At 58.3% G+C, this 22,360-nt stretch overlaps 2 protein-coding genes across 5 annotated transcripts; one reads left to right on the top strand and one right to left on the bottom strand.

Annotated features, from left to right (window-relative positions):
- The first annotated feature begins 831 nt into the window (after positions 1-831).
- On the top strand, positions 832-20,465 carry TCTA (T cell leukemia translocation altered). 3 transcript variants are annotated; one of them, XM_073352653.2, is made up of 3 exons: positions 832-1,188; positions 2,571-2,625; positions 3,121-4,539. In XM_073352653.2, exons 1-3 carry the CDS (start codon positions 975-977, stop codon positions 3,161-3,163), a joined length of 312 nt encoding a protein of 103 aa, XP_073208754.1. In that variant the 5' UTR covers positions 832-974; the 3' UTR covers positions 3,164-4,539. The 3 variants fall into 3 exon arrangements, 2 of the variants coding, with proteins under 2 accessions (XP_073208754.1, XP_073208753.1); XR_012159901.2 differs by lacking the exons at positions 832-1,188; positions 2,571-2,625 and adding exons at positions 1,338-1,638; positions 19,286-20,465 and having other exon boundaries at positions 3,121-6,916; XM_073352652.2 differs by lacking the exon at positions 2,571-2,625 and having other exon boundaries at positions 832-1,331.
- Positions 5,274-13,856, bottom strand: AMT (aminomethyltransferase). 2 transcript variants are annotated; one of them, XM_073352650.2, is made up of 9 exons: positions 13,629-13,855; positions 10,706-10,873; positions 9,234-9,314; positions 8,276-8,407; positions 7,891-7,969; positions 7,062-7,207; positions 6,712-6,892; positions 6,200-6,355; positions 5,274-5,895 (listed from the first exon to the last, which is right to left on the bottom strand). In XM_073352650.2, the coding sequence occupies exons 1-9, from the start codon at positions 13,722-13,724 to the stop codon at positions 5,717-5,719; spliced, it is 1,218 nt and encodes a 405-aa protein (XP_073208751.1). In that variant the 5' UTR covers positions 13,725-13,855; the 3' UTR covers positions 5,274-5,716. The 2 variants fall into 2 exon arrangements, with proteins under 2 accessions (XP_073208751.1, XP_073208752.1); XM_073352651.2 differs by lacking the exon at positions 8,276-8,407 and having other exon boundaries at positions 13,629-13,856.
- Positions 20,466-22,360: the final 1,895 nt, after the last annotated feature.

The following is a 22,360-nucleotide window of genomic DNA, read 5'->3' as shown; positions in this document are numbered from 1 at the left end:
AATTAAAATGTGTATATTAGATAAGGGTGGTCTTTTGAAGGATTTATTTTAAAAACTATATGTCTGAAGAGCCAAGCATTTAAAGCTAAAGATGATTTTGCATCTAAAGATCTGTGATTTTAAAATCTTCACCAACAAAATATTTTTAAAGCAAATTGTAAACTAAGGTCCTGTAGACTAACATGTTCTGAGTAAATATTACAGTAATGAACAACTGTTTTTGTTAGTAAATTCAGAAACTGACAGTATATACCTGGGAGTTGGCAAATGCCTGTTAAATGGCTTATTTACCCCTTGGATGGCTCTTTAACAGTTTCAATGTTGTGCTAATAGGTCTGGCAGGCTGGAAGGCTTTTTCATTTTAAGATACTAGATCCCTTCCAGAGTAAGAGTCACCAGGCTGCAGCAACCAGCTGTGGGAGCCTCCAGGAAGGGTCAGAACAGTGATAGGAAGAGGTGAGAGGATGGATAGTAAGACCCAGTGGTGCCCCAAATTTTCAGGTGCCTTACGCAGCCCCGTATTCCTAAGGATGGCCCTGGGGATCAGGGCCAGGCTGTTGGAGGAGTGGCAGGGCCCGTGCTGGGCACAGACTATGAGTGGGGAATGACAGGCGGAGCCCGTGAGCTAGGGGCAGGGCTGTGGGAGGAGGGGTGGGGCCAGTGGGGAGGCCGAACTGTGAGGGGAGGGGCCAGTGCGGTGGAGAGTGAGTTGTGGGACGAGGTGCAAGGTCGCTGCAGATGGGGGCCAGGTTATGAGAGGAGGGGCGGGACCACACTCTGGAGCGGGGGAACGCGGCCTGTGAGGGGCGGGGAGGGCATCGGGCGGGCGGGCTGCGGGAGGAGGAGCCGGGCTGCACCGGCTCCGCTCACTGTCTCAGGTTCACGGGGTGCTCCCCTTCAAGAGAGGACGGAAGCAATAGTACAGTTCTCGGCGCCTGCGCAGTGCAGTGCTCTGTCGGGGCCTGCGCAAGGCGATGGCCGCACCGTGGCTGAGCTGGGAGGCGCCGGGCCGGGCGCTGCGGGGCCTAGCCTGGCTGGGGCAGGAGTTCGCGGCCGACTGGGCGGCTCAGGACCTGCGGGCCGCGCTCTTCCAGCTGCTGTTGCTCTGGCTGGGCCTCAGCCTGCTGGGCATCCACCTTGCCTGGCGGCTCCACGGGGGCCGCGTCAGCCGCCTCTGCTGCCGCCCAGGTACGGGCCGAACCGAGCCCCCGATAACCTCCCCCGGGCTGGGCTGTATTGCTGCCCAGGTACGGGCCCCCTTCTCCCAGGATGAACCGAGCTCCCGGCCTGGGCCCCGAACCCGCCCCGGACTAGGCTCTGCTGCCGCCCAGGTACCGACCAAACCGGGCTGAATCAACCCCCCTGGCCGGGTCAAGCCGAACACCTGGGCTGGGTTGCCAGACAGGTACCGACCCGAAACCCCTGGGCCGAGCTCTGCTGCTGCCCTGGTACCGAACCGGACCCCTGGGCTGCGCCGCCGACCAGGTACCGACCTGAACCAAACCCTTGGCCGGACACCGAACCCTGGGCCAAGCTGCCGTCCAGGTGCTGACCCGAACTGCCTCCCCCGCTGGGCCGGGCTGCTGGCCAAGTATCAACCGAGCTGAACCTCCTGCTGCAGGCAGGGCTGACGCTCAGGTACTGACTGAGCTGTGCTATAGGGAATGTGGTGGAACCCGGCCCCCAGTAAGGGGCCAGCTCCAAATGCGGGAGTCCTGGAGGATGGCCCGTTGCCCAAAGTGCCATGCCCCTGGCGCTCCTGCCTAACCTGGGCAGTCCCAAGTACTGTCGGGGGCTGGGGTTGGAGCCAGCCCTGTCTCTGGCACCCAGATCCCAGCAGCATACCTGGGCAGAGCAGCCTAGGCACCTTGTGCCAGGCCCTGCCCCAGCAGCTGCCCGCCCCACAGTTTGAGTGGGCCTGGCTCCAGCTGTCAGGGAGAACTGGGGCTCCAAACGATGTAAGGCATAGGGCAGGGGGTTGCTGCTGGGCCTGGCCCTGGCCCTGGGAGACCGGTGCTCCTCTCAGGCTCTCCTGGGCTTGTTCGGGCAGGTAGCCTGTTCTGATTGGCTTCCCGCCCTCTCCCAGTGGCCTGTTGTGCACAGGTTTGTCCCATAGTACCACCGCTTCAGAGCCATTCCTCGTGGAATCTGGGCAGGGGACGTCTGTGTGCCTTGCCCTGGTGCCCATAGGGCTGAGTGACCCTGGGGAGAGGGTGAGACTGCCAGGGGCAGGGAACGGTGCTCTTCTTCACACTGTCTCACCTACAGGCTGGAGGGGGGCAGTGAGGACTAGGGCACACGCTGCTGCACGTCCCTGGCTGCTTGTGGGCCCCCGCCCACGCAGAGGAAATCCAGGAGCGCTGCACCATTGTCCAGGCAGCATGGAAGGGGCTGGCTTGTGTCCAGCAGCTCCCTGGTACCAAGGGGGGGAAACCAGGTGCTGGCCTGGCTGTGGCATGTGGAGCAGCTGTTAGGCATCATCTGAGTATCCTTCAGCAAGTTGCCTGTTGCCTGCCCCCTGCTGAGCCCTGTCTGGCCCTGCCCTGACTGCTCCTTCGCCTTGTTTCCAGGCAGAGGCAGCCAGAATGGAGGGACCCCCGCTGGTGCCTCATATTTCCCCACCTGGTGAGTGCTTCCGGCTGCTCAGTCCTGTGTTGCTCAGCAGGGGGCTTACAGGCATGGAGCCTGGCTGTGCTCCACCTCACCAGTTCGTAAGGCTTCTTCTCCAAGGGCAGCTCAGGCCTCAGAAACAGCTGGTCCTGGCCCATGCACTGCCAGAATGCGGGCTCTGAGATGGGCAGAAGCCCAGCTCTGCCAGCTGCTTCCCTGCCAGCAGGGGGAGCCTTGCCATGCCTGCCCTGGGTGGGGGTTACCTCAGTGGTGGCTCTCGTGCCCAGGCACTGCAGTGGGATGTATGGGTTGGCATGCCCTACTGGCAGTGCCCATCCCCACAGGATCTGTGTGCATGTGTGGAGTCTGCCAGAGGACTCCACCCATCCTTTCCCACTCTGACCCCAGGCTCTCTCCAGTCCTCTGAGCTGCAGGAGCCGAGCCTCAGGTGTCTGGGGCTTGCCCCAAAGCTCTGTCTATGGCGCCTGCTCTCTTCTCACCCTCCTGTAGGGACAGCTCAAGCAATGAGGCCATGAAGATGCACCGAGAATGAGGCATGGACGGATACGCTGGTGGGCAGGGGCGTACCTGGGACAGCTCCACCCATGGACCCAGTGCTGCCACCCAGAGAAACTGGCTTTGCACCTTCGCTGCATTGGAGACCGCAGCTATGTCACCTGTGGCCTAGCCCCTGGCTAGCAGGGAGCTGTGCAGCCACCTGGCCTGTGCCCATCCCAGCTGAACTCTGCATAGCCTCTCAGGCAGGGCAAGCTGTGATATCACCCCTGTGGTCACTTCTGGGGGCATCTGCACTGCCCCAAGCACATCAGCCCTTCCCCCTACCTGCCCCAAACAAAACAGGCCCCTGCAGTGGCCACAGGCCTGTGTCCCTGGTGTACATGGGGGGGGGGGGCGGTCAATAGTCTGTGCCTCAGTGGTCCTCGTGCCCAGCTTAAATCCTCCCTGAGCACATGCTCCTGAGCACATGCTCCCAGCCCCTTCCCCCAGCTCTTGTCCACTGCTGCCCCCACCACTGATGAGCCGAAAGCCTTCTCATGCCCCAGCCCCTTCCAGGGAAAATTGCCCCAATCCCCCCTTTCCTGCTGCCAAGCCCCCTCCTTTGCCTCCAGGGACTGTGTGCCTCATACACCTGTACCACTTCCTGCCCCAGCAGCCAAGGTGGGAGGTCCCACTCCCTGCTGCTAGAACTCCTTTGCTCCCTGCGACCCAGGCCCCTGAGGAACTGCAGCTGCTCCTCAGAGGGGCAGAATTCTGCTCCTGGGCACAGGGGATCTGCGGGGCAGGATGGCAGCGCCTGTCACCATCCCACTGGTTACATGGCGTGGGAGCAGAGAGCTGAGCTGCCCACCTCCCTGGGGTTTGGTGGTGTGGTGGGCCTTGGGACAGCACCTGGCTGCTCTTACCCTGTTCATTGTCTCATAGCAGTGTTGGAGTGATAGCCCACTGGCATCTGGGCAGCAACACTACCAGCTTCCACACAACACCCCCCATGCCATCTGCCTGGGCCAGGTGAGGCCTTCCTAGGTCAGTGCCCTCTGCCAAGGTGCCAGCCCTTGGGATCAGAGTGGGAACAGCATGCCCATGGCAAACCCAGCCTAGGGGCCAGGGTGCCTCTCAGGGCAGTAGGAATAGCTGGCCCCAGGTACTTTCAGCCCCACCTGCAGTGAGCAAGGGTCTCTCCAAGCTCAGGAGGGGGCAGGGCTCAGAGGCAGCACCTGGCTAATAGCCTGGCAGGCACATAGTGGCACAACTGGGGTTGGAGCCTGGTATCTGTATCCCAGGCTAGGCCCTTAGCCCCAGGGCCACCTGCTGTCCCTCTGCACCCTGCCAGGCCCTGGCTAAGGGTGCTGGCCTGGCTCCTGTGGCCTTGCTGGTACCTGCTGGCTGGATTAAATCCCTCTGCTGTGATCATGCTGCCATTCCATTACTGGGGGGGACTGCGTCCATCCTGGCTCTCTGTGACCCTGTCCCTGGAGGAGGGGACCCCTGCTCCTCAGGGAGATGCTGTCCTAGCTGGCGGATGCTGTTGCTCTTCAGGCATTTGGAGCAACTGCCTTGAACCACTTGCCCTCTTCCAGCAAGGGATGGGGGCTCCCTGGTCTCACCCCCTGCTGGGGGCAAGGGCAGGAGCATGAAGCGGACGCATGCCATGCTGGGGGGAGGGGTTGGGGGGCACAACCCCCATGGCTGCTTTTGAAAAGGCCTGTGGTTGGGCCCTGCTGGCACAGGGCTGGCCTTAGGCACCCTAGTTTAGGCACCCTTAGGCACCCTAGTTTAGGCACCCTTAGGCACCCTAGGTCCCACCCTTAGGCACCCTAGGTCCCACAGCCCCAGTGTGCCCAGTCTCTTTCCCCCTTTCTCATGGGAGCGAAGTGTGCTGGCCCCTTTGCCTGCAGGGCCAGGTGGCATGTACCACCCCAGTGCAAGGCTAGCTCTCCAGTGGGCTGAGCTGTTCTCCCCAGCTCTGCCACTGCCCCTGGCAGGCCCCATTGGGGATTATGGGCTCCAGGCCAGTGGGGGACCCAGAATACTCAGAAGCCACATGTGAGCAGTGGCGGCTGAAGGCTGTTGTCCAGCCTGTGCCCGCTGGGTACTGCACACCGCCAGCCTAGCATGGATAAAGACGAGTGGCAGAGCAGGAATGGAGTCAGGGGGTCTTTAATGGAGAATCACAGCCCAATTACAGAGAAGGGGGACGCCCAGGCAGGCCGGGGCAGCAGAGGGGCTCTCACCTTGCCAGCCCATTGCCCATCAGCATTTGGCATACAAGCGGCAGGCCAGAGCATGTCTGGACAAAGGGCACAGCTGAGAGGCTGCCCCCCCAGACCACCAACAGACTGGCCTGGTTTGACATCGGCCTCAGATGGGGCTGCAAGCTACATGCCCTTGGCATTGGCTGGGCAGTGCATGGCTGGACATTGGCTCTGTGCCCCTGGCGAGGCCCAGCCTTGCTTGGACAGGTGGCACTGTGGGCCCAGGCTGTCCTCTGGGGAGTCCTGACTGGGGATGTGGCCTTTCATGTAGGGCAGAGAGGTGCATGCTGATTGGTTGGGGTGCGTGGGAGGCGTGGCTTGCCAGCAGTGCCTCACTTGAGCATGTGGTAGCGGGTGGGCACAAAGGGCATCCTGGTGACCAGGGCAGGGCAGCTCTTCTTCCGCACCTCCACAGCCAGCACCGTGCCCACCCGGCTCTGCTCACCTTCCACATAGCCCATGGCCACGTTCTTCTTCAGGCAGGGAGAGGGGCAGCCACTGGTCACTTTGCCTGGGCACAGGAAGCACAAGTGGTAGGTTAGCATGGGAACAGCCATGCCAGCCCCCCACCACTGCCAGCAGACCCCAAACATACAGCTGTGCCATCCTCCTTGATGTGGGGCCCAGCTAGTGAGCTTTGCAGGTCGGAGCCTATCACACAGGGGAGACGGACATGCCAAGCGTGCTAGGGTCAGGGTCCTGCCCCCTGGGCTGCAGCACAGTGAGGGGAAGGGAGGCCCATGTAAGTGGGCTAATGAAGGGCTAGCCAGGCCCAAGCACCCGACAAGGGCCGCATTCCTGCCTGCCCCACCTACCGATGGGCCTGCCCTCCAGGCTCAGGATGGGCATGTGTGGACGGATGGGGGGGCCCGTGGAAATCAGTCCCACGCGCTTGCGCTTCACCTTCCCTTTGATCTGGGGAACAATGACCCTGGCACCGGGGAAATCCATGGCCACCCGGCGCCGCTTCCCTGCAGACAGCAAGACAGGCCAAGTTAGGGGGTTGGCCACCCCTCCCCCACACCACCAGCACTCCAAACCCTGTCCCACCCCCATCCACTGGCCCTCTAGGTGTCTGGCCAGCCCCCCATGCCCTGGCACTCTGGGGGCCCGGCCAAGCCCCCCATGCACCAAGTGCCCCACAACCTATTCCCCCCCAACCACAAGGGCTCTCACTGTCCCTGTGTCTCCATTCCCCAAGGCAGCTAGCACCCTTGTACCAGCCTCCAGTCCCCATACCAGTCTCACCCACCCCCCAAGGTGCTCCTCACAGCTGTTAAGGTGCCCAGGCCCTGCCATGCCTGCCCTGCTCCTTGCCCCTTCCTACCCAGGGTCCACACCAGAGCCGCCTCCACAGGCGTGGTCGTCTCGTCAATGTCGTTGCCATAGAGACAGAGCCCCGCCTCCAGGCGCAGGCTGTCCCTGGCCGCCAGCCCTGCCAGCTGCACTTGTGGGTCCCTGAGCAGCAGCTCCACCAGCTCCACCACGCGCCCGACGGGCACCGAGATCTGAGCCAAGCAATGGCAGGCATGGTAAGTTCCAGCTTCCTCCCACCAGGCAGTGCCTGAGCCAGCACCATGCCACCCACGGGACACTTCGCCCCCTCCCTGCCCCACCAGGGCCGCTTCTGCTTTGGTACCTCCGCCCTCCCCTCCCCTGGGCCTGGCAGCATGGTACCTCGATGCCATCCTCTCCGGTGTAGCCGCAGCGTGTCACCCTACAGCCTGGCACGCCAAACACGACCATCACCACACTACTCATGAAGGACAGCTTGGCCAGGTCATCTGACACGCCTGTCTGCAGCACCCGCACCGCCGAGGGACCTGGGCACAGAGAGCACAGGAGGAGCTCAGTGTGAGCCTCAGCATCCCGGGGATAGCGCCCACCCTGGCAGGGCACAAAGGACTTGGGGTGGAGCCGGCAGGGGAATTTTCAGTATGTCTGACTCTCAACAAATGGGCATTTCCTGCTAGCCCCCCGCTGCTCTCTCAACGCTGCCCCACACAGCCATTCTGCCAGGGCCTGCCTGCCTGGCAGGCTGCCACGTACTGGGCCCCAGGGCTGCCCGACCCCCACCAGGCAGGTTTTGTTCCAAGTTTCACCAGTCCTGTAAGAGATTGAGCGAGTCAGCATTTCTGACCCACCCCCACCTCTGGGACAGCTCTGCCCAGGAATGATGGGCCTTGATCCTCACCTGGCAACCCCCCATACCAGGGCAGTGCTGCTTGTGTTTGCCAACTCCCCCCTGCACTGGTGGGGGATGGGGGGGAGCACAGCAGGGCCGAGGGGTCTGTGCCATCAGATTCTCTCTACAGGACATCCTGCCCCATTCCCATGCCCTTGGGGAGTCCCACCTTGGCTTGGCCAGCCTGGCAGTAGAGCCAGCACCATCAGCTCCGGCCATGGCAGGAACTCCGAACCAGGGTGACCCCAATGGGGAAGGGGCTGTCAGTGCAGGGCCCTGGTGTAGGGACATGCTGGCAGCCCAGGGTGGGCAGCCTGTTACCTTGCAGAGCCAGCAGCGCGTTCTCAGAGACCTCCAGGTGCACATCACTGCCTGCAGCCCGCAGCTCTTCTGCTCGGCCCTGGAACGGAGACAAGCACAGGTGAGAACAGGGCATGCAGAGCAGGGATAGAGCCCAGCTCCTGAGGGCCAGGTCAGCAGCCAGACCCTGGACCACCATCAGACCTGCCTCCAGCCCTGCACGGGGGATGGATTCTTCCGCCTCTGCTATTCAGGGAGCCCCCTGGCAGCCAGGGCTGCAGCTCCATGGGGAAGGGCACCAGCAGGGTAGCACCAGCACAGCAGGGAGAGAGCAGGCGCCCAGCAATGATCCCATTCTCAGGGTCACTGCAGGGTCCAGGCAGGGGGTGCCCAGCCGCACACATACCTGCATCAGGACCCAGTCCTTGTCCCTGCAGCCTGCGTTGGACACCACATAGAGGTGCTGCTCCGAGGTGCTGGTCACGATCAGGTCGTCGAGGATGCCTCCCTCCTCGTTAGTGAAGAGAGACAGGGTGCCCTGCGAGCGAGGCCATGCTGAGCCTGAGCAGCCACAAGTCACAGAGCAGACCTGTCCCTGCCCGCCCCCCACCTTTGAAACTCCAGGCAAGGCCACAGATCACCAGCATGCCATGCAGTGTCTCCTAATGGCCCTTCAGTGAAAGATCCCTGCAAGCCCAGCCCTGGGCTCCCCCCATCTGCTGGTGCCCCTCACTCCTGACCACACCCCTGCGAGCCCAGCCCTGGGCTTCCCCCAGCTCTGCTGGTGCCCCTCACTCCTGACCGCAGCCCCCTGGTAGCCCAGCCTCGGGTCTCTCTCTAACTGAACAGAGGATGGGGTTGGTTTCGTGATGGATTTGTGCTATGGGACCCCCCCCAGCTCTCTGACCCCATGGCCAGAGCAGGATGGGCAGGCAGCTGAGGTGGCCACGTCTCCTGTGATGAATGGGGCAATTTTCTGCGCTTGTTATGAACCATCTGACTCGGGACCTACCCATGTGGCGTCACTACCCCAGAGGGGAGAAGCGATTTGCTCCCTGGGACATGGAAGGTGTTGGAGTCACAGAGTCACCAGGGCTGCCTGGGCCCAGATCAACACATTGGCTCCTAGGTGAGCTCCTCGCCCCACTCAGCAGGGAGCTGAGTGCCCCACCGGGCATATGGCAGGAGCTGCCAGGCTGCTGCTGCACACAGAGCAGGGGCAGAGGGGGGCTAGGGCTAGGGCTCCCCACAACGGTAGCTCTGCCCATGCCCAGGCTGCCCTAAAACCCACTGCTGTTTTCTCCAGGGCACTACAAAGACTCCTGGCCATGGGGATGGGGGAGGGCATCTCACACCCACCGTACCTGGTCTGGTTTCAGCTCTGCAATGTCCCCAACCACCAGGCTCTCCATGAACTTCACCCGGTCCCGGCCAAACACCTTGGTCTGGAAAGGAGACATTGCTGAGGGTCTTGTCTCCGCTGGCTGGCCAGGCAGCTGGCTTGGACTGCAGGGCGGTTTCATTGCCATGTAGATGTTCTGGCTCCAGCTGTAGCCCAGCTCTGGGGCCCTCCCACCTCGCAGGATCCTGGCTCCAGCCTAAACCTGGACTTCTACACGGCAATTTAACAGCCCCTCGTGCCAGTCCCATGACCCACATCAGATGGCATGGGCCAGCTGTGGGCATCTCCAGCATGGGCACAGCTTGAGACCAGCTTGCCAGCCCTGCTCCATAGCCATTAAGACATGCCCAGCTCCCATCACAGAGAGCCCCGTGACGGCTCTGCTCCCCCACCCCCATCGCAGAGAGCCCCCTGCTGGCCTTACCCCCCAACTCCATCACAGAAAGCTGTGCACCGGCCCAGGCCCCCACCCCATCACAAAGAGCCCCGCACCAGCCGTGCCCTCTCCACCCCCATCGCAGGGAGCCCCACGCCAGCCCGGAATCCTCCACCCCTATCGCAGAGACCCCTGCACCAGCCCAGCCCCCCACATTTCAGAGAGCCCCGTGCCAACCCTGCCCCCTCCATCCCCATCGCAGGGAGCCCCATGCTGGCCCTGTCCCCTCCACCCCCATTGCAGGGAGCCCCACGCCGGCCCTTCCCACTCATCACAGTGAGCCCTAAATCGGCCCAAGCCCCCGCATCTCAGAGAGCCAGCCTTGCCCCCTCCACCCCCATCGCAGGGAGCCCAGCGGCGGCCCAGCCCCCCGCATTGCAGAAAGTCCCCCCCAGCTCCAGCCCCACCGCATCGCAGAGAGCCCAGTGTCGACCCTGTCCCTCCCCCATCAGAAAGAGCTCCATGCCGGCCCTGCCTACCCCCTCTCCAGCATCACAGAGAGCCCCATGCCAGCCTTGCCCCCGTCTCCTCCGCCATTGCAGAGAGCCCTGTGCCAGTCCAGCCATTGCAGAGAGCCCTTCGCCGGTCCAGCCCCGCCCCCGCCATTGCAGAGAGTCCTGCCCTGCCCCTGCTGGCAGGGCTGGGTACTTGTGTATTAAGATATTTTTAAGGTGCCCAATGCAAGCGGGGGAGGACGAGTGAGCTAGGACTCGTGGGTTCCATTCTCTGCTCTGCCCTAATACGCTGTGCAGCCTGGCTGAGTCCCTGCCCTGTTTCAGGAGGGCCACAGCTGTAGTCACACCCCTAAGATCTGACTCTGGGCAGTGCTGGCTGGCCCTGCTTGGGCCTCAGTTTCCTCATCTCGGGGTGTCTTCAGGCTCGTCTACAAGGTGAGCGGATGCACAGCAAATGGGGTGTACAGCTTCCTGGCCTGCATGCAGCCAGGCTGTGAGCACAGGGGACCCTTGGCGGGGAGCGGCTGGGGCGGGCGATGCTACCTGCAGCATGTGGGAGACGTCAAAGAGGGAGCAGTGCTGGCGCGTGTGCAGGTGGGACTCCAAGTGGCTCAGTGCGTACTGCACGGGCATGCTCCAGCCAGCGAAGTTCACCATCCTGCCGCCCTGCTGCTGGTGGAAGGCGTGGAGGGGCGTCTGCTTCAGGCTGTCCTGCAGGGCGAGAGGGGGCCGGATCAGGTCGGCCCTGGCACTAGAACCCCCCAGCAAGAGGGGCTGGGCTTGGCACCTGGCACAGAGCCACAGGTCCAGGGCACAGCATGGCTCCCGGCCAGGAAGGGTCGATGGGCACTGCCCCAGGGCAATGTTCCTGTCACGGGGCATGTTACCATCTGAGGACCGCGCTGGCAGTCAGAGCTCGGGCACCCTCCTGTGAGACATGGCTGAACCTTCAGCTGACCCCCAGTAATGCCCCTGTGGGCAGAATGGAGAGAGGATGGCACAGACCAGCTGGTACCTCAGCCACACTTGCGCAGTGGCAGCCCCTCCCTGAACAGCTTGGGGCTAGCTCGCAGGGTCTCCCTGCGCTGCCCCCAGGCTGGGAGCATACCCAGGCTGAAGGCTCTGTCCCCCCACCACCCTGCTGCTCCTCCCTGCCCGATGCCAGCCTCAGTTTGCAGGGCTGTGCCCCAGACCAAGGGACGCCAGCTGGCACCACAGTGGGGCACTGGCAGCCCTGCCCCACTGTAACCCCAGTGCCAGGCATGTCTGGAACCAGGGATGCAGGCTCCAGGGGAGACCACCTCAGTCTTGCTGGGGAACCCCCAGGCTTCCCCCTTTAGTCTCAGTGCATGGCTACAGCCCTGTCAGCGTGAGCCCCTCCCCCCGGACCTGCTCCAGATGGGGAAGGTCTGGGGGGCACTCTGCTCCCGGCTCTGGGCTCCCATTCCAGAAGTTTTAGCAGCACGTGTCTATGCCAGCTGAGGCCTCGGGCTGCAGAGCTGGCTCGGACACTCATCTTGAGGCACAAGAGGGGCTCCCCAAGAGGCCCCAGAATGGAGAGGAGCCCCCAGGCTGGCTGCCAGGGCCCCGGCTCAGAACCAGGCTGCAGGTCTGAGCCCATGTGGATTTTCCAAGAAGGGGAACCTGCCCCAGTGCCAGACCCAAAGACTGGACTAATGGGAACGTTCAGCCGCCAGGTTTCTGGGTTCTCCCACCCCTCCCTGTAGCGCTGTACCCCACACTGTAGGGGCCAGGACCCCCAGGATTCGGCCATGCTCCCCAGGCTGGCACAGAACAGGCAGCAGGGGACACAGCACCCCCTGCCACCCCCACCGTGGTCATGCCCAGCAGGAGAGAGATGGCTTTGAGGGGGAGCTGCAGTGCCAGCCTGGCAGCACCGTGCTGCAGCAGCATCCCCTTCCCTACATGCCAAGAGCTGCCAACACTCAGCACAAGGCTGGACTCCCCTTTCTGGCCGCGTCGGCTCCCTGTGGCGTGACGGACACAGCCCCCGCAACCCGCCGAGAAAGCCAGAACCCCAGGCTGGGGTCCATGGTGCCTCCCTGATGGATGGAGGGGAGCGGGGCATCCTTGCTCGGGGGGGACACGACGAGGGCTATATTTACTGATGGCAGAGCCCAGGGCTGTGTGCACTGATCAAGGGGAGCTCCTGCCCTTTGCCCAGCACGTGCCCTTCATTATCGGTAATTGGCATATCCAAGGTCACTGCGGGGGAGGTGTCCTGCTGCCCTATCTCTTGCTTCGCTCCCCCCTCCACCAGGTCTCTCTGGCCCCTGCTCTTTGCCAGTCTCCCACCCCTACCCTGCCTGCAGAGAGATCAGTAGGAAGAGTCCACATTCATCATTAGGGTTCAGAGTTGGCACCAACACAGGCTCACCCCAATCCCCGGGGCAGGCTCTCTGCACACTCAGGCAGCCACCACCACAGCAGGGGCACAGAGGTGCAGAGGGCAGCTGGAGGGGCAAAAGGAGAGCAGCTGGGAGGTGTAGTCTGAGGGGACAGGGCATTTGGGAGTAGGGGGGGCACACCAGTCAGGGGGAACAGGGGGTACAAAGAACAGTCAGGAGACATATGGGAGACAGACACAGGGGGCATAGTCCCGAAGGCTAGTGGGGGCAGTAGAGGGACACGTAGGAGGGGGCAGTTGGGTGGGGCCGTATGGGGGGTAGGTTAGGGAGGGGGCAAGGGGATTCTCTACAGCAGCCCCAGCTACAAATTAAATTTGTTTTTATCCCAAAGCCAGGATGTAGGGAGGAAGTGCAAAGTCAGGGGCCTGGAGGGGGTGTTCACCAGCAGTCAGGGGGGTGGCAGTTGGGGGGGTTGTGTATTGGGGTGGTGGGGGGTGGTAGTGGGCAGTGGGGGGTCAGGGGTGGGATTTGGGGGGCAGCAGAGGAGCAGGGGGAGCTCAGGGGAAATTAGGGGGTTGGAGTTTGGGGGTGTTGGGTATCGGAGCCAGGGAGTAGGGGTTGGGAATCAGGGGTAAAGGGTGGGGAATTGGGGGTGGGTGTCAGGGAGTACCAGGGCAGCAGGGGGGTCGGAGTTGGGAGTGGTGGGAGGGTCGGAGCAGAAGTTGGGGGCTGTGGAGGGGCAGTCAGGGGGTGTCAGGTATCAGGGGCAGCAGGTATTGGGGAGCAGTATGGGGTCTGGGTTGGGAGTGGGGGGGGGAGGATTCAGGGGTGGGGGCTGGGACTCAGGGGGCAGGAATTGGGGGTGGGAGTCAGGGAGTATCGGGGGTCGGGGTGGAAGTTGGGGGCCATGGAAGAGCAATCAGGGGGTGTCGGGTATCGGGGGCATGGGGAGGGTCGAGGCGGAAGTTGGTGGTGGTGGAAGGGGCAGTCGGGAGTTGGGGCAGTGGGGACCGGAGCCCGGGACAGTGCCTGCGCAGGACACAGGCCGGACTATGGGGGTTGCACCCGGACGCCGGGGTCCCCCCGCCCCCGCTCACCGGCCCGGAGCTGCAGCAGCGCCGCCGCCCGCCCGCCCCGGGCTCCAGGCCCCGGGGTCTGACCCGCAGCGCAGTCCGGCCGCCCGCCCGCAGCATCCCGCAGCCTCGGATCCCGGGCCTGCCCCCGGCACTGCAGGTTGGGAAATGGGGCCGCCAGGGGAAGAGGGGTTTAACGCCGGGGGAGGGGATAACTCGGGGGAGCTGCGGGGGGGGGGGAGCTGCGGGAAAGGGGATTAGCAGCGGGGGGAGGGGTTTAACGCACCGAGGGAACTGCGGAGGGAGGGAATTAACTCGGGGGAGCTGTAGGGGGAGGAGATTAATGCGGGAGAGGAGAGCTCCGGGGGGAGGGGTTTAACGCGGTGTGGGGAGGAGCAGCGCGGGGGGGGACACACCTGTCTCATGTGATATCTGTGCCACCCGGGCCCCTCGGGGGGCTGGGGCGCTTTGGGTGCTTTGCTCCCGGCTCCCCCCACCCCCAGCTGGGGCACCAGGGAGAGCCCAGCCTGCATGGGACCTGGGGGCTCCTGGTGTGGCGAGGGTGTGTGGGCCCCGGGCCCACCTCCCCCATTCTACCCCGGGCCCCCAGCCAGACACATGTGGGTCTGTCTGAACTCCGGGACTGCTAGGTGCCCCAATCCCAGTAGAGGCCCCTGGTGCTGCTCACACAGGTGTGAACTGCAGGGTGCCATTGGGCTGCATACTGGGATGTGCCCATTGCAGGGACAGCCCCTGCCATGCCCATGGCAGCGTGGCTGCGGCACCTGCCCAGCTCCCCAGGATTTCGGGCTGTGGAGCATGGCTCCAAGTGTAGGGTGTTCACAGCCTGGGGCTCCCATCCCCTGTGGCAGCATCCCTGAGCCATATGTCCACCTGTGCACACACCTCATCTTTGGGGGGCCAGCCTTTAGCTTGTCATGGAGCCCCAGGAGTGTCACTACACCCCACCCTTGGAGGGTCCCCTCAGTGTGCCAGAGCCCAGGGCAGGACACCTCTGAGGCTGAGCCCCTGGCTAAACTTGCCTGCTTCATCCAGTCTCTCTGCCCAGTGAGTCCTGCTTAGGCCTGGTCTACATTGCAAAGCAAGGTCTGGGCGAGTCCGCGTGTGCATGTGTCTATGCTCGCACCTTTCTCCTGCCGCCCAGGACAGCAACGCTCTAACACCACTGCAAGTGAGCCATTACAGGACTTGTGACCCTACCAGTTCTCCTGCACCCATCCCACAGTGCCCCTGTCCCCATGACAGCACTAGTCCTGGTTCTGACCTGCACTGCCCAGAGGGCGCAGAAATTGGAATGCAGTTTCCCAGCATGCAGCCCAATGGTACCCTGCAGTTCACACCTTCCCTCACCTTTTAACTTCCTGCGTGGTTCTGAAATGCCTTTTACTGATTGCCCATCTTGGTGAACACAGCTGGCAGCTCTCCCTCATTGTGTGCACCTGCCCAACCACCCAGGCCAGTTCCATGCACCAAGAACTGCTTAGACATGCTCCTGCCTGGAGCTACTGGAGTTCCTGGGCCGGCAGGGAGAAGAGGCTTTGCAGGCCCAGCTACGGACCATCGACCATCGTGGTGCACATTGCACAGGGGCTGCAGGAGAAGGGGCATGCAGTGCTGTGCAAAGGAGGGCAACTAGATATTTGGTAGTGCCTCACAGACCTGCTGCTTGTATGAGGTGCATGCCCACCCACACCCCGCAGACCACTGTGGACACCTTGGAGGAGACCCCAGTTGTGAACAGCGAGGCAGGAGAGGAGGAGGAGGAGGAGGAGGGAGATGTGGCAGTGGGCCAGGCACTGATTGAAACTCCGCAAAATTTAGCCAGTCTTGCCAGGCTTGCATGGATGAGGCTGCTGATCACGGGAATGGGAGCGGGGGGAAGTATCTTCATACATTTGTGATTAAATGGGATTTTTTTTAATGTTTTGTATGAAAAATGTGTGTGCCTCAGTTTCCTCTATGTGTTGCACAAGTATCTAGGTGGTGGGACAAGGGTGTGTGATCTGTGATCAAGCAGAGGCTGTTAGAGCAGTGGCTCTCAGTCAGGGGTACACGTACCCTTGGGGGTACTCAGAGGTCTTCCAGGGGGTACATCAACTCATCTAGATATTTGCCTAGTTTTACCACAGGCTACATAAAAAACTAGCGAAATCAATATAAACTAAAATTTCATACAGACAAAATGAGAATATCAGCAGTGTTCTAGTAATAAGGTGGCTGTTGACACTTTGGTATTTTTATGTCTGATTTTATAAGCAAGTGGTTTCTAAGTGAGGTGAAACCTGGGGTACGCAAGACAAATCAGACTTCTGAAAGGGGGACAACAGTCTGGAAAGGTTGAGAGCCACTGGACTAGCGGGCAGGTGTGATTGCTGACTGGCTGCCTTGGCACAGACAATGGCCGACACTCTGGCAACTGATCCTCTGTGGGAGCCAGCCAGAGCTGTTGGAGAACAAAGCGAGAGGTGGAGGCCAGGGGACCGGTTTGCTCGGAAAAGAGACAAAGGCTGACAAGGGGGCACTGGGTGTGACTGAGTGGAGGCTGCTGGAAGCGAGTCAGTCTCCTGGTTTGGGACTTTGGGGTGGGGATCCCCCAATATGGACTTTGCCGTAACTTCCTGCTTTCAGTGGTAACAAGCTCTGTTCTACACTGTGTTCCACACAACTAATAAACCTTCTGTTTTACACATGCTGCGAGTCACCACTGACTGTGGAGTGGGGTGCAGGGCCCCTCTGGGGACAGGTGAGGCTTCCCCAGGTGGCCCATCCAGGGGGACTCATTGCAGGGAGATCGTGGTGAGAACAGGGGGCTGAATGCTCCGAGGTCAGACCCATGAGGCGCTGAAGGCGAGCAGGCTGCTCTAGTGAGAGTGGGCCTGAGGGGAGACATGCTGCCCCAGAGTCCTACCTGGCTTCATTCAGAGCAGTTCCAGAGCCCCCAGTCTGGGACCCCGTGACATTATTCCTTCTTTTTCTCCTGTTTTTTGCTTTCCTTGAACCTCCCCGCCCCCACCGTCCCCTACCAGCCTTTGTTCCCCATTTAAAACCGGCACGCAGCCCATTCGTGGGTTCAGGCAGGTGTCACCTTCGCATGGCTCCACTGGGCCAATGGGAGAGAGGGACGGTCAGGGAACACAATCTAACCAGGTGTCCTGGCCATCCGATCCCACAGGCCACAGCAGGCCAGTGTCCAGGGTTTGAGGTAGAAAGAGGTAGAACAAACAGGAAGAATCGGCATCGGCTTCTCATGTCTTTGGCTTGTTGGGCAGTGGGGCCATGCAGAGTTCTCCAGTATCAGAATGGGGATGTCGCTTTTCTTCTCATGAGAGACCTCAGGGAGACTTCCATGCAGATGCTGTGCAATCCTCTCCCCAAGGTTTCTAGGGAGGGCAGCCTTGGTTCTGCCTCCACCCAGGACACTCTCCGCACCACTCTATGGCCAGTTCTCTAGCACCATTGCAGTAGACAGGCTAGAAGCCTACTGGCCCGGGCCATGTTGGGCTGCCAGTAACAGCTGCCTTTATGACCCGCAAGACCAGCCAAAATAACTGCCTATGAAAATAGTGCCAGTATATTCACTGCCATTGCTCTATACCTATACCGAGGGAGGAACCAAGCTACACCTATACCGAGGGAGGAACCAAGCTACATTGCAATGGAGCATGCCCTCCGCCCAGCCTGGCTGTGCTTCCTAGGGTTTGCACTGGAGAGCAGTGCAGGCGATGCACTCCAAAGCCACAGTGTCAGTAAGCATTTCTTATTACAGAGATGTGTGAGAATAACATCAGGGAGCTTTGAGATGTCTCTTTCCCTTTCTGCGCTCCCCCATGTGGACCGCTCTGTAAAGAGCAGCAACCAGGTACTGACTTTTGCTGAGTCCATCAGCATCCAGTTATTGTGCCCAAACATCTCTGCATCATCCTCCTTGCAGCCCTGATGGGAGCAGAGCTGCCTCAGACTGTGCAAATGCTAGAGAATTGTGCAGCCTGTATTAGCAACAGACAAGAGAACCGTATGGAGCTCTGCAGGCTTCTGGACGAGAGCTGGCAGACACCGAATAGCACCAGGCAGGAAAGAGAAAGATGTGAAAATCCTGGGATGTGGACAGTGGCATGGTGGGATTTTGACCTGCTTGGTTCCAGAAAGCCCTGTGAAACTCCCAGTTAGCCCACCAAGCAGTGACAATGTCCCCAAAGGTATTGTGCCCCACGGTGGGGTGGACATGCTGGAATACCACCTGGGGATGCCCCGTGTTACATCAGCGCACCCCGGCATAATGTTTGTCAATTTAGTCATGTTGCCATGGCCTGAGATAGACTCCTAGTCAGAGCCTTTCCTCCTCTTCAGGGCTCAGTGAACCTCAGCCAGTGTTTGCAGTGACACCTGGCAGCCTTTTGCAAACAGAGTCAACTGGGACACAGGGTTGGGAAGTCCTTCGGTTAGTATCCAGGAGCAAAGGGTAAGGCTGAGGCCATGTCTACACTGTGGGTGATACAGTGGTACAGCTCCGGCATGGCAGCTGTGCTGCTGGAAAGGTTTTTTGGCTTCTGAGCAGTGGTAGCTAGGTTGACAGAAGCATTCATCCATTGACCCAGCCACATCTACACTGGGCTTAGGTTGACTTAATTACAGCACTTGGGGAGGGGGGCTTTCACATCTCTGAGTGCCGTAGCTATGTCCTCCTAATTTAAGTGTAGACCAGGCCCGCCTAGTCCCTCCTGGCCAACACCAGGCCTCCTGGTGCTATGCTTCTGTAGCAACTTCTTTCCTCTAGGCTTGTCTACTCTTATAACCTCACAGCTGCCCCACTTCAGTGTAGACACATCCTACACCAACAGGGCTTCTCCCACCAGTGTACGCAACTGACCTCCCCGAGAGGCGGTACCTAGGCTGCCCGAATTCTTCTGTCCACCTAGAATCATAGAATCAAAGAAGATTAGGGTTGGAAGAGACCGTAACTCCCTTGTTAGCCAAAGCATACCCAATAACAAAGCATACCCAATACCAATCCCTGACAAAGTTGCCTTGATCTATTAAGCTGTTTTGGATTTATTAAGTTAGTAGTAATTTGTCTTATGAATTGAAATAGTAAATGATTGGATTTGTTTCAAAATCATGATGTTCTGCTACAAGTCTGCTTGTAAGAAAATTGTTTTACAGTCCCTGTGCTGTTTCCTCTAATTGCTTAGTAGATGGATGTATAGTTGTTCTTTATATGAGTGAGGTATGCAAGGATGTGAGGAGATAAGAAGAGACACCAGCTGAGCAGATGGGCCTAATCACAAGAAGAAGGAAGTGAGAAATAAGGCCTTGGCTACACTTACAGATGTACAGTGCTGTGTGTTAAACCTGCCTTCATACAGCTGAGTAGGGAAAGCGCTGCAGTCTGTCCACACTGATAGCTGCCAGCGCACTGTCCTGGCCACATTTGCAGCTGCATTGGGAGCGGTGCATTGTGGGCAGCTATCTCAGCATTCAAGTGGCTGCAACCTGCTTTTCAAATGGGGGGTGGGGTGGAGTGTGACAGGGAGTGTGTGGGGGGGAGAGCGTGGGGTTTTGGGGGGCTGAGAGTGTGTCAGCGAGCTGTCTTGTAAGTACAGATCCCCGCCTCTCTCTCACGCACTGAAAGCAAACGGCAGCTGTTTCTTTTTTTCTCATAGACGAGATAAGCAGCCGCTCGCGGAAATGGACCTCAGCCCCCCCGCGCCGCCTCTCTCTTCAAGCAAACATTAGCTGTCGGCACTCCCAACGGAGCCCCCCGCCTGCCTTTCACTCATTCAAAGCAAACAGTAGCTGTGTTTGTTTTTTTGATAAGCAGCCCCCGAAACGGAGCTTTGAAACGGCACTTCCGCCTCCGGAGTTTACAACAAAATAAGAGAGGACGCCTCAGTTTAAAGGATTATGGGGAGTTTCCGGAGTTCAATCAGTGCATAATAACATTACTCCCCGTTTACAGTGGGGTGTCTCAGCCAATGCACAACAGCTGTTAATCCTCTCAGGGAGGTGGGGTACCAGGAGCGCTCCAGCCAGGGAGTCAGAGCGCTCTACGTTCCTTGCCAGTGTGGACGGGGAGTAAGGTAGAGCAGTCTGCGAGGCGTTATTTCAGTATAATGTGCAAGTGTAGCCAAAGCCTAAGGGTATGTCTTCACTACCAAAGTTAAAGCGTTTAACGTGGCTTTGTAGAGCTCTCCCAGTACTGTAAAAAACCCACCCCCACGAGGGGAGTAGCTACCAGTGCTGGGAGCGGGGCTTCCAGTGCTGGTACACTGTCTACACTGCCACTTTACAGCACTGAAACTTGCATCGCTCAGGGGTGTGTTTTTTCAGCGTAGACAAAGCCTAAGACACTAGTGTCATCCTGTCCTGATGGCTGAAGAGGTGCAAATTAATGACCCTGAAGTGCAAGGCATCTGCCCCAAACTAAGAACAAAGTATAAGATAAGGAGCAGCTGTGTAAACACCTAGCACCCAGTTTGTGATTGAGGATTCAGACGTCAGTGATGAAAGATGACTGTGAGAAGGGCAGATTTGTAATTAATGGATCCCAGCTGACAAAGCAAAATTCGTAGACTGACATGAAAGACGACTACTATAAAGGTGGGAGGCCAGGAGGCTTTGGGTCATTCTGCAACAATGGAGCATCAGACTGATGGAGGCCTAGCTCCCCCTACTCGTGTTCAGTGTAGCTGGCCACTAGGCTGACTCGAGCAACAATAAGGACGGGGTAACTATAAACACCAGCTCCAGAACCTATGTGTGTGTGCTAGTTTGAATATATACATATATTTGCTGATTTTAATATCTGTTGACATTTTAAATAAACATGGCTTATTGCTTTGTCCCCTGAAAAAGATTCTGTGAGTTTTTATAAGCATAACATTTTTGGTGGAGAATTGCGGACAGGGGAACGTGGCCGTACACCACACTTATTGTAAAGTTGAAAGATTGATTGTTTATGCAAAATGGATTGCTTATTTTAAAATTTGTCTGCGCACCCTTGGTCATAGAGAGCTGAGCAGTCGGAGGAGACTGCTGCTTAAGACTGTCTGTTTTGGCATCGGAACAAACTCTTGAGGAGTTTTAGGTGGTATTTTCTGTGTAAGACCAACTCTGAAGGATATAGGAGTTTGGGCAAATAGTATTTGTGGGTTAAAAGAATCTGAGTAGCATTGCATGATTTTATATCTCTGGGAAAAATGTTTAAGAAACAACAATCTAAAGATGCCCCTAAGAAAAGTCAGGAGAGTTACCTTTTGTTCAAGAAGTCACCCCTTTTAAACAAATTTTATCAAGGTTTGGGCACAACCAGCGGGCTGAACACCTATTGGCAGATGTGCAGGCCATTTTGGATTGAGAAGATAGGCTGGCACAATATATACTCCTGTACAAACTTTCCACCCCAACAAAAAGAGATTCGGCAGCAATTTGTTTACTATCGGAAGCGTGCAATGAGTCATTCGCTTGCCTGGCAGCTTGCCGGCAGGAGAGTGTCTCTCTGCACAAGAAACTTTCCCAAGCAGAAAAAGAAGCTGAGAAGTGAAAGGTATTGGCAACAGGAATACAAAGCCAGTTAGATCCCCTTCGGGAAGCACTCAGAGAAGGGAAACAAAAGGAGAGAATATTAGAGGAACAAGCTGGGGAAAAGGATAAAATAGAGAAAGAAAATGAGGTGTTACAAGGAATGATTAAAAATTAACTCTAGAGCAAGGCAGAGCCCATGCCAGTTACAGCCATTGTGAATCCCTCATTAAACACCTCAGGCAAAAGCTCGGGTTCGCAACATGTCAAATAGCAGCGGTAACAGCAGGAGAATGGGATAATATCCCTGCTTGGGGGAATGCACCCTAGGATCCCAGTGAAGCAAATATTTGGAATGATCCCAAGAGTTGGGGACCTCTTGATCAGAATCCAGTTGCAGTCATAACCCAAATTGCGACAACCACGAGAGAAGACAATGGAAATAGTACCACTACCACTACAGAGCCCATATCCACCTCTGATCTCCAAGCCATAGCGAAATGACTTGGACCCCTTAATCGTGAAAATTTCTCTAAATGGAAGCTGCGTGTTTTTCAATTAATAGCTAGGGAAGGGTTAACACTCCCTGAGATACAGCATCTACTAACTGAAATCCAGGGAGTCATTGACAGGGTGGGGCAGGACAATCCTACAAATATCCTGGCTACGTTTACAACACTAGGAGAAATGGTGGGCCGCTAACACTTAATGGCACAAGCGGCTAATATGTCAAAAAAAGAAAAGGAGTACTTGTGGCACCTTAGAGACTAACAAATTTATTTGAGCATAAGCTTTCAGGAGCTACAGCTCACTTCATCAGATGCATGCAGTAGAAAATACAGTGGGGAGATTTTATATACACAGAGAACATGAAACAATGGGTGTTACCATACACACTGTAATGAGAGTGATCAGGTAAGGTGAGCTATTACCAGCTGGGGAGGGAGGGGAAAAGAAAAAAACCCACCTTTTATAGTGATAATCAAGGTGGGCCATCTCTAGCAATTGACAAGAACGTGTGAGGAGCAGGGGGGATAAACATGGGGAAATAGTTTTACTTTGTGTAATAACACAACCACTTCCAGTCTTTATACAAGCCTAAGTTAATTGTGTCCAGTTTACAAATTAATTCCAATTCAGCAGTCTCTCATTGGAGTCTGTTCTTGTTGTTGAAGAATTGCCATTTTTAGGTCTGTAATCGAGTGACCGAAGAGATT

The sequence above is a fragment of the Lepidochelys kempii genome, chromosome 7, assembly GCF_965140285.1.
Source record: "Lepidochelys kempii isolate rLepKem1 chromosome 7, rLepKem1.hap1, whole genome shotgun sequence".
In the NCBI taxonomy this organism is placed as follows: domain Eukaryota; kingdom Metazoa; phylum Chordata; order Testudines; family Cheloniidae; genus Lepidochelys; species Lepidochelys kempii.
The sequence above is the reverse complement of the archived record's forward strand: the minus strand, read 5'-3'. Positions and strand labels throughout refer to the sequence as shown.

Excerpts from the sequence above, each read along its gene's own strand:
- TCTA (XM_073352652.2), top strand. The coding sequence starts at position 975 with ATGGCCGCACCGTGGCTGAGCTGGGAGGCGCCGGGCCGGGCGCTGCGG.
- AMT (XM_073352650.2), bottom strand. The coding sequence starts at position 13,724 with ATGCTGCGGGCGGGCGGCCGGACTGCGCTGCGGGTCAGACCCCGGGGC. Across the intron at positions 8,408-9,233 it reads CAGAGCTGAAACCAGACCAG|GGCACCCTGTCTCTCTTCAC; the intron begins GTACGGTGGGTG and ends CCTCGCTCGCAG. Across the intron at positions 6,893-7,061 it reads CCGGAGAGGATGGCATCGAG|ATCTCGGTGCCCGTCGGGCG; the intron begins GTACCATGCTGC and ends TGCTTGGCTCAG.